The 11,396-nt window shown below is 41.8% G+C and overlaps 1 protein-coding gene across 1 annotated transcript; it reads right to left on the bottom strand.

The window, feature by feature from the left end:
• Nucleotides 1–541: 541 nt before the first annotated feature.
• On the bottom strand, nt 542–2,026 carry kcns3a (potassium voltage-gated channel, delayed-rectifier, subfamily S, member 3a). Its single transcript, XM_068017678.1, has one exon. The coding sequence runs from the start codon at nt 2,024–2,026 to the stop codon at nt 542–544; it is 1,485 nt and encodes a 494-aa protein (XP_067873779.1).
• Between the last annotated feature and the right edge of the window lie 9,370 nt (nt 2,027–11,396).

Below are 11,396 nucleotides of genomic sequence, written 5' to 3'. Positions count from 1 at the left end.
TACAAAACATACTATTGTAGTCGAAACACTCTAGGAACTTCAAATGGATGTTTATTAAGTTCTTTATTATTTTAACCATTGTACAGAATATATGTATATTTTTAAAATCCTATATTCTTTCCTCTTATGCAGTTTTTTTCTGCACACATTTAAGAAATGGAAACTATTCCTAAACTGATGCAGTTGTAATTTTTGCTGGTTTGCATCTCCCTCCTAAAATGAATAACAGATCACATCATATATTCCTGCAGGCATACAATCATTATCATATGTTTTTCATTTTACTGAGTTTATTATTGCATTGTCATTTACTTTAGAAACAGACAAAACACTAACAACATGTATACTTGCATAAAGTAGAAGTCAGGAAATTAATTCACATGCTTCTTTCATTTCCATGATACTACAATCATTTATATAGCCATTGTGTGTCAAACATATAATACCCTGAGTATTTTAAAATGCAACAAAGAAATAATCATAGAACACAACTTTGATGGGAAAGCAGTGAGACCAGCCAATAAAATAAATTGCAAATGTTCTATTTTGCTGAACAGTTCTCAAATGTTGTGGTGTTCTGAACCATTTCTAGGTCTTCGATGCTAGAGGCATCAATGGTGCTATGGTCACTGGCATTGGTGCTAACCATGGAAGAGATACTAGCTATGAGAGAGTGCATATTTTTGGCATATATATCTCGAATATTCATGTAAGGTAAATCAGTACAATTTTCCACAAGTTCGGCATTGCAACGGTCAATGTCCACCATTTTATGCTTCCTATAGTACTTGGAAAATTTATTGAAAATGATAGTAATGGGGAGAGCAACTACCAAAATCCCACATATAATGCAGACACTTCCTATGAGTTTTCCTAATAGAGTGACAGGATATGTGTCCCCATACCCGACTGTGGTCATGCTAATGGTTGCCCACCACCAGCTCATAGGAATACTATGAAGCCCTGACTCCTTTTCATCTTTTTCAACAGAATAAACAAGGACAGAGAAAATAGAGATCCCAACTGTCAAGAACAAGAGCAAGAGTCCGACTTCATGATAGCTGTGCCTGAGTGTGGCTCCCAGTGACCGCAGCCCCACTGAATGCCTGGCCAGTTTCAGGATACGGAATATCCTCATTAGACGAAGGATTTGAATCACTTTACCCACATTTTCTAACTCCTCGCTGTCCTCATCCCTTGTGTCCACGGCCAGTGTGAAGTAGAATGGTAGAATTGAAACAAAATCAATTATATTCAAGGGGTTTTTGAAGAATTTCTTGAGACATGGTGCAACTGTGAACCTTGCAATGAACTCCACTGTGAACCAAACAATACATGCGATCTCCAGTCCTTCTAGTACAGGATCAGCGATCTCTTTACCATCTGCATCAAATTGTTGGAACTCATGCATGCTGTGAATGCACATAGCCACAATGGATGTAAGGACCACACTTAAAGATAAAACTGCCAAGATTTTGGCTAAGCGTGAATGCCCAGGATTTTCTAACCTTATCCATACATTCATCCTTACTTTACCACACCACATGTTGTCAAATTTATCCAAATCTTTATCCAAAGCTGACAACTCTTCAAAGGAAGAATCAATACTCTCGTCACTTTTCTGCTCCCAATCTTTATCCACAACGTCTTCCTTCCTCTCTTGGTACCTGTTGCTGCAGCAGGAGTCAATGAAAAGTTCATTAATCCCCCAATACTCGATCTCTTGGCTGAAAGAAAATGCACAAAGCTCTTCCATGACATGAAGTTTTCCAGTGTAGTAGAAGTTCAAAATGTACCGGAACAAGCAGGGATTCCGATCAAAGTAATATTCCTTGTCCACAACATTGTAATCATCACAGAGCTCTAAAATAGCCTCCTCAGTGTCACAGTTTAGTAGTTTTCCTAACCTTGTGTGAGGAAACCGTAGCAGGGTACCCTGGTCGACTCTCTGTTTGAATCCTCCCACATTGATATTGATAAGTTCGTGATCAGCCGCAGTCCTTTCGAACATCTGCCCGTAAACCATGTCGACAAGTCCTTATCACTTTGTTGCTTCCATTTAATATTTCCAAATAATAGACACTTTACACCTAAAATACAACAATTATTACATAGCATCATAAAGTTGAAAAGGTAAAGGACATGGTAAGAAATATCTGCTACCATTGTGCAACACTGAGGTCAATGGAGGACCAACAATATTTTTTAAAACTGCATTAAAATGTGCATCATGCAATAATCATTTATCTGTAATGTGATATATGGTAGTTACTGAAGTTCTCTCATACCATTGACAGGTTCTTTAGGATGCATGATATCATGAGAAACTGCAAAACAACTATTTACCCCAGAATCTAATGAACCAAAGCAAGCTTTTAACTCATTCAAAATCCACCCACTTACACAGAGTCAAAATGGGGTCTAAAGGTTCAAAGCTTATCTTCCAGAACCGTTAACCAATCTATCATTGGAGGTGAGAGCTCCATTCTTTGGACCATAACCTATGACTGCACATAAAGTTTACAGTCAGTCAAAAAATAGGAAAAAAATAAACAAATCTAACCCTAAAAATGCAACGAATTTATTAACAGGTACAAATGCTAAAGTTTCTTTTCAACATCTTAAGTTCAGCAGTTTTAACCCAATCACAGCTGGGCAGTAATTCTGGCAGACCAGCATCTTAACAAGCAAGAAATGAACCTCTTGACCCATAATAGAAACAAACATTTCATGAATATAGACATGCTGAATGGAAACTTCAAAGTGAGCATAGTGAACAATCAAGCAGAAAAGCACAATATCTGATCAGTGGTGTATTTGATTGTGCAAGAGGTAATCACCAAAAGGGCAACAATATTGTGCTCCAGCACACGCCCGTAATCTACTGGCAAATTTGAAAGATGGATCAGTCAGGTCAGTGTTATGTTCACCCCCTATAAAGGGTGGCACAAGCTCAGGAGGAGATTTCACGAGGTCAAGTAGGAGACTGAGCAACATCCAGGTTTCAGTTAATAGACATGCAAGGCTATTGTTAGGCCATAGGTCTTCAAAGCATTGATACTAACTGAAGTAACTGTCATGCACTTGTTATGACCTGGAAAGTTGACAGCTGGAATGAGTATACTCCGGTGACAATAATAAATGTCTCACTACTACTACAAGAACAATATCCATTTATACAGCACATCTAACATAACAAAAAATCCCAAGGCACTTCGAAGAAGGCTTAAGGAAAACGGACAATGAACCAAGAAAAGAGAGATTAGGAATGGCGTTTGAAAATTCAGTTAAAAAGAACAGTTTTGAGGAAGTTTTTTAAAAAAGGAAATAGAGGTAGAGAGGTAGAGACTGATGACACAAAGATCGGTAGGAAAGTAAGTTGTGAAGAGGACATAAGGGGGCTACAAAGAGATACAGATAGGTTAAGTGAGTTGGCAAAGACCTGGCAAATGGAGTATAATGTGGTAAAGTGTGAAATTGTCCACTTCGGCAGGAAGAACAAAAAAGAAGCATATTATCTAAATGGTAAGAAATTGCACAGCTCTGAGATGCAGAGGGATCTCGGTGTCCTAGTCCATGAATCGCAAAAGATGAGCATGCAGGTACAGCACATAGTTAGGAAAGCTAATAGAATGTTATCGTTTATCGCGAGGGGAATTGAATACAGAAGTAGGGAGGTTATGCTTCAGCTATACAGCTATATATTGGTGAGACCACATCTGGAGTACTGTGTACAGTACTGGTCTCCTTATTTAAGGAAGGACGTAAATGCGTTGGAGGCAGTACAGAGAATGTTTACTAGACTAATACCTGGAATGGGCGGGCTGTCTTGCGAGGAAAGATTGGACAGGCTAGGCTTGTATTCGCTGGAATTTAGAACAGTAAGAGGAGACTTGATTGAAACATATAAGATCCTGAGGGGTCTTGACTGGGTGGATGTGGAAAGAATGTTTCCCTCGAATCTAGAACGAGGGGTCACTATTTAAAAATAAGGGGTCGCCCATTTAAGACAGAGATGAGGAGAAAGTTTTTCTCTCAGAGGGTTGTGAGTCTTTGGAATTCTCTCCCTCAAAAGGCGGTGGAAGCAGAGTCTTTGAGTATTTTTATGGCAGAGGTAGATAGATTCTTGATAAGCAAGTGAGTGAAAAGTTATCAGGGGGTAGGTGGAAATGTGGAGTAATCAGTTCAGCCATGAACTTATTGAATGGCGGAGCAAGCTTGAGGGGCCGAGTGGCCTACTCCTGCTCCTAATTCGTATGTTCGTATGTTCAAGTGTTAAAGGGAAGGAATTCAAAGAGTAAGATCTAGGAATCTGAAGGCTGTGCCACCAATAGTGATGCAATGGGTGCCTAAGATGCTAAAGTCAGAGAAACAGAGGGTTGAATTTTAAGTTTGTGACACTCTGGATGCAGGACTGTTGAGGGGTTGTAGAGGTCCAGTATTGCACAGAAAACCCAGAAATCAATGTAATGCATTTGCTTTTAACCCCATCACTGCATTAACATATGATTTCAGGATTTCCCGATCAATTCACATCAGCAGGTGTGATGATAACCCGCATGAAGCGATTTCAACTCCACACTCCAAAGATGTAATCTGAATGAATTTAGAATTGGGAGCCAAAGAGAGGGAAACACCAGGATGGAATCCAGGCGGTCAAAGAATGCACCTGATTTCAGTGACGCCTCCCTAGATGTGCTGTTGGGTGTTTTGAGGGCACGGAGGGATGTATTGTTCCATAGCAACAGGAGGAATTAGCCAGCTGAGAACACCAAAGAGTGTGTTTGGAGGTGACACAACAGGAACATGGTGTCACATTCCTGGAGACAGTGCATAAGTGATTTAATGACGTAAACAGGGCAGGAAAGGTGAGAGCAATGGTACATTCACCTACATCCGGAAGTGTGTATTACCCAACACCTTCACTCTGCCTTCTCAAGCCTGCTCCAGTGTATCACTCCTCGCAGCAACTTACCTGGCAGGTATATCCATCCTTCTCTGTCTGTGCACTTCCTCATCCACCATGGATACTCACCCTCATCCTAATACAACGTCATGCCTCTCCCTCATGGTCACCCTCAACAAATGCTTTCCATCCCTTCGACACATGCCATTAGTCTCACTCATTGGTCTTTTCTTTCTCTCCTTGCAGGAGGAGAGCACAGAACATCAGAGTGAGACAGAGAAGCAGAGGAAGCTCTCTAGCCAATCCACAGCTAACAGGTGCTGAGGAGCAGATGCTGAAAATCAGTGGGATCTCCACATGCCTGGCCATTGGAAATGGGTAGATGGGATCCTCCCAGATACCTGGTAACAGAATTAAATATCAGACAGCCACCTGACGTATGAGACTCACTCATGTTGACTTGATGTCAACAGCGAGTAAAATATGGTCATGTAGATCATGATAACTGCAAATATCCTTACCTTGACAGTACTCAGTTATGTCCTTTATCTCTCCGAGCTTTCAAGCGTCCAGCAGAATGTGATCCAGGAGGACAACAATGACTCCTCAGAGAAGCCACTCTCTCTGAGGGTGCAATATCACAGGACTCATGCAGACTATTCACCAGCTCATATATTCACACTTCAGTGAGACCAATAAAGTAGATAGGTAGGTTTTCACTTGGTGGCTCACACATCACAAGTGAGCAGGAGCAGATGGTGGAGACAGGGACAGCAGTGGAAAGCCCACATCGGAGGGCACGAGACACTCCAAGTTCTGCTCAGCTGGATGCTAATGCTGTACCTTGGGGGTTGTCGATAAACAGGATACTAGAGCAGCAGCAGAAGAAAACCTGCAATGTACTGCGCTGCCGTTCCAGCCTCACTATGCATGTTTGCAGAGAGATTGGAGGAGTCCATCTCAAGCATGACTGCCATGATGTCACAGGCCTTTGCGATGATGTTTTTACCTCCCTGGAGCATCAAACTTAGCAATCACACTTGTGCATTCATCAATGGCTCGTACACTATGGCTGGAATTTTACCGGCTCTGTAAGAGGCGGGAGAGGTCAAGAATTGCGGACAGGACGCACTCTCATGGAATTCTGACGTTGTGATGTCACTTCCAAATTTTACAGGCAGTGGGAAAGATGTAGGGTGGACATCTCGCTACGACGCAGAGGAAGATCCCTTGAGGCTGCTTAGAAGGTAATTAACATGAACCTAAATGCAATTGACTGGAATTTTTTGTTGCAGTTTGTATTTATGAGCAGTGCATGAGATTAATGGGCCTTCAGAACCCCAACCGGGTAAAGCAGGCAGCAACGAGGTAAGGCTTCAGCACTGCCTCTGCCAACCAGTCTGAAAGGAAGGTGTGCTGAAAAGGGGGAGAGTGGGGAATGGAGTCCATTGCCAGCCAGTGGCAAAAGACCTCTAAGGGTGCCATTACCAGTGGGTTGGGGTCGTATAAGGGTGCCAATAACAGTGGGTGGAGGGCATGTAAGGGTGCCAGTAACAGTGGGTGGGAGTTGTGTAAGGGTGACAGAGGGGCAGTGGCACTTGCTCCCAAGGAAACAGCAAGGGACGATCTTGGGGAGGTGGACAGCAAAGATAGTGCAAGAAAGGGCAGGGACCAACTGGCATGGAACTGATCCACCCAGTCTTCAGGCATGAGGAGGAGGAGGAGCAGCACAGAGGGAGGGAGGACTAGGCACCGGCAGGTCCACAGCAGCAACAGCAGGGGCAGCAAGAGGGATTGCCTCTGGGTGGGCATGCTAGAGAACAGCGCAGAGGGGACTGACAATAGCCAGCCACTTGATCAAGGGCCTATCCGTGGCAGACAGTCTACCGAACATGGCTCAACTATCTGCAGATATCCATGCAGCAGTGTCAGTGCAGACTAAGGCTCTCCAGGGAGGCTGTCACCAATTTATGCACCATGCTGCAGGACGAGCTGAGACCTAGGAGGTTTGGTGGACACCCAATGCCAGTGGCTGTGAAGATCACCGTAGCTTTCAACTTCTACGCATCCTGATCGTTTCAGGGATCCACTGGGGACATGTATGGGATCTCCAAGGCTGCGGCCCATCAGTGCATCAAGGAGGTGACCAATGCCATGTTTTAGAGGGCCGTTGACTATGTACACTACCGAACCGACCCAAGCAGTCAGTCCATCGGCTTCAGGACCATCGCTGGATTCCCCCAGGTGCAAGGTGTCATTGACTGCATGCACGTGGCTATCAAGCCTCCCAAAGTCCAGCCAGCAGCTTTCATCACAGGGAGGGCTTCCAGTCCAACAATGTACAACTAGTATGCGACCGTCAAAAGCAGATCCTTCAGGTGTGTGCATAGTTCCCAGGAAGCAGCCACGATGCTTATATACCTTGGCAGTCCCAGGTGCCACAACTTTTCCGGCCCCCCGTGCGCCTTCAGGAACACTCGCAGAGGAGAGTTACAATATCTGCCACAGGTCCGCCTGAGCAACCATCGAGCAGGCCACTGGGCTGCTGATGGTGAGATTCATGAGAGGACCAATGGTGAAAGTGGCCACGCAAGTGGGAACTTGGCTCAAAGCACTTCCACTTCCCATCCATTGCCCTCCTTCCCCTTCAGTCAGTACCCAACATGATGCCTGATGTCCTGATGGATAAGTCTGCCCCTGCATAGATACAGGTGCAGCACAAGCTCCAAAACCCAGAGAATGTCAATCAAAAGCATCTCAGCAGTCAGAGCAGGGAACTGAGCAGCATGCCTCTACCTCTGCTGAAATTACAGGGGTTGTACCAATTAGAAATGGTAGGAAAAGGAAGCGTAAAGATTTGTAGTTTCACTATGTATACACGCAAGTGTGTTATTCATTGTTAGAATGTTAAGTTTCTGTTTTATGTGAGCCATATAAATGTTATTGTTTTACACCACTTTCCCATCTTGCCCATTCTTGGTTGCTTGGTTGCTGTGGAAATGGAAGACATGAATGGAAGACAATTTCAGGGGGGGGCGGGTGGTGGGGGGGAACTGTGAAAGGGAGGCTCTTGTTGTTTGCAGGACTGATTGTGTTAGTGGCATTGTACAGGGAGTGGGGGGCAAAAGTGGCTTTTGCATGTGATTGTTAGGTTCCACAAATTAAGAAAACCTCGCAAAAATGAGAGCATCCTGGGCAGCAATGTGTGTCGCTGGTAGTGCACTGCCCACATCACCTTCCACTTCCTCCTCCTCCGTCCCCTCCTGCTCGTCTCCCTAACCTTTCTCAGAACTGTCCAAAGAGGATTTGTGCTCTGTTCCTTGTTCCTCCTACAGGTCTAAAGATTGCTGCTATGCAGCACACCATGACCATTCTGAACACCTGGCTGGTGCATAGGGTGCCTCCATTTCTATCCAGGCATCTGAAACACATCTTCAGCATACTGATAGCCCCTGCCTTAACCCTACCATCAGTACCAGTGACTTCAGCCACCTAGGCACCACATTCTGGAATTCCCTCCCTAAACCCAGCCACCTCCTCCTTTAAGCGCAAAATACTGCAGATGCTGGAAATCTAAAATATAAACAGAAAATGCTGGAAATACTCTGCAGGTCTGGCAGCATATGTTGAACAATGATTACAAACCTCTCTAAAAATACATGATTCATATTATTAAGTTTCATTATTATAAAATTGCACTGAACATATCACATGATGTGTATACTCCTAACACATATGCACAGAGCTGCCTTGTCACTGACTTCAACAAAACCTAGAATGATCCACAGTCAGGGGTATAACTCCACTCTGCAAGCCGCACATCACACTCCACAAATGGCAGCAACTGAAACATAATCACAGCCAGCATCTGGAGTTTTTAATGTGTTTAACCTAACTCTCTTGCTCATGTACACATCTCTCCATGGACTATGTCACCAATCTAGTCCTATTCCCATTCACCATATTATTTGTTATGTTATTCAGTATTATTCATATTGTATACATCATATATTGTTATATAAAAAAAAGTTGGCAATGGAAGATGATAGCATAGGAGAATGAAAGGTCTCAGACCTGAAACGTTAACTCTGCTTCTCTCTCCACAGATGCTGCCTGACCTGCTGAGTATTTCCAGCACTTTCTGTTTTAATTATTTTGATGGGAGTTATTCTTTATTTATTTGCATGATAGCGTAACCTGGGGGTTTAATCACAGTACCCTTGTAACCTGAGCTAGATATTTATGTCTTTTACACTTGTACTTTTTCATTCTCTGTGGAGGTGAACTGAGCCATCACTTGGTAAGAAGAGGCTTGATATCAATTGATAAGTTGCTTTATTTCATAGTAAGTGAACATACAGAATGACAGTTATGATTGGGCTTACCTAGTTCAAACAGTACAACTTATTTTGCCTTAATAATACTAAATGAAGAATATTCCCCACTTTGCCCCATCTTACTTTGGGTCATCTTACTTGATGTAAACAAACACATTCTGACTGTTCTCTCCTCCACTCCAGTCTTCCTGCAGCATTTTGCTGCCTGACTCTGTTGTAACATTCTGTTTCAAAAATCACTGCTTGACTGCCTGTATCTGTGTTTTATCTCTCATTGTTCACAATCAGAAAGAATACGTCCTGGTGAAAATCCAGGAACAGACATATTGGATGTGAAATGTTTATCATTTATCGACTACCAGGAGAAGCTGACAAATTGCTTATTGTTTACAGCCTATGGGGAAACAACAATAAAGCTAGGTCCTTAGTACCTTGATTACTTATGAGCACATGCCCCTTTCAACTCGCATATAAGGCTCGATTTTAACTTGGTGTAAGTGAATGGGTTTTGAGTGAGTTAAAATCTTGCCCATAATTCAGAACACATTTAAAGTAACTTCTTTTCTAAACCCTCTCTGTGGAAAAGTGGTCAAAAAATCCCTAAATGTGACAATTATTATTACATGTTCATTGCAATCAGGCACTTTTGTTCCCATTAACAAAACTGATGGTAAAAATAGTATGCTCTCTCACCATATCATTCATAGGTCATAAAAATCTTGGAATTATTAATATTTTAATGTTGTACTAGTGTCTGAAAGTGTTTTGGGATGTCCTCAGATTCTGAAAGTCTTTCTTTTCTGAAAGGACATTCTACACATTTCTGATGAAAGGTCATTGACCCAAAACATTAACTCTTTTTTTCTCTACACTGATGCTACTTGACCTACTCAGAATTTTCAAAGCAGATAACGTCATAGAGTCATTACAGGACAGAAAGAGGCCATGATGCTTTCCTATAAAAAAACACAAACGTTTGTCCTTATCAATTCAATGAGGCAGACAGATAAAACGGCAATGTTGTAAACCTTGTTTGGCTGATAAATTAGAATTTTGCATTCATTTTTACCCAATCAGAAGCCAATATTGATGACATTTATCCTAGCTTTAAAGTAGATAGTGGGCCCAAAGAGGTACAAAAAGCAATCAAAAATGTTATCATAGAATATTAGAAACCATTAATTAGAACCTATTTAAGTGTTTGTTTTGTGAAATAATAAAGTTACAGTAATAAATATATTTCCAACATTCAAATATTAATATTACTATAGTTTATTTCAGAATCATAATTGAAATCTCAAAACATGTCTAGCTCGGTCTGAGCAAGTTTAATCACTGAACAGATGAACCATGCAGACAGGAAGATGCCAGGCAGTCTGAATTACTGACTGCATATACTCATGTTATTTCTGTTTGTCAACTTCCAAAACTCCTCCTATTTATACCATCAATAAAAATTCAAAAGAAGAAAAAATAAGATAATGCTTACATTGATCCTAAACAGTGGTAGATGTTGAGATACCTTCTTTCAGCAAAATCCTTAGAAGGTCCATAAAACACAATCTGTTGAAATTACTTTGTTTTGATGTGGTTAACAGGTTGTACTATTTTATTATCAGGCAGATTATCCGGCAATGCATTCCAATTCTATGTCAGTCAGCATCTTGTTTTCCATTACACAAAAGCAAAATACTGGGGATGCTGAAAAACTGAAATAAAATTGAAAATACTAAAACAAAACTCAGCAGATTAAGCAGCAGCTGTGAAGATAGAAACAGTTAAAGTTTCAGGTCGATGATCTTTTGTCAGAACTGATTAGTTTACTATCATATGGGCTCAGAATTTGCTAGAGCGGGGTATCTCGTGGTAAGTATCGTGAGCTGCATAATATCCTCCAATTATCGGTGGAAGTGCGAGCTGATGACAGCAAGGGGAGGTCAACCGGTTATCTGGGACCTTGGCAAATAATGGGACCAACAGTGATTCTCTTTAACTGGTTAAATGTAAGGACAGAGAAACAAACTGATGGAGAAAGAAATAGTGTGAATTAGTCAAAATAAATACAGAAAAAGAAATAAAGGGAGGGAAAGGAATATTGTATTCAAAAAGGGAAAGAAAAGAGAACGAAAAAGAAAAAAATGTAAACAATTTTT

This window comes from Heterodontus francisci, chromosome 3, assembly GCF_036365525.1.
Source record: "Heterodontus francisci isolate sHetFra1 chromosome 3, sHetFra1.hap1, whole genome shotgun sequence".
NCBI lineage: Eukaryota > Metazoa > Chordata > Chondrichthyes > Heterodontiformes > Heterodontidae > Heterodontus > Heterodontus francisci.
The sequence above is the reverse complement of the archived record's forward strand: the minus strand, read 5'-3'. Positions and strand labels throughout refer to the sequence as shown.

Bases quoted from the DNA above. Each gene is read 5' to 3' on its own strand.
- kcns3a (XM_068017678.1), bottom strand. From the start codon at position 2,026: ATGGTTTACGGGCAGATGTTCGAAAGGACTGCGGCTGATCACGAACTT.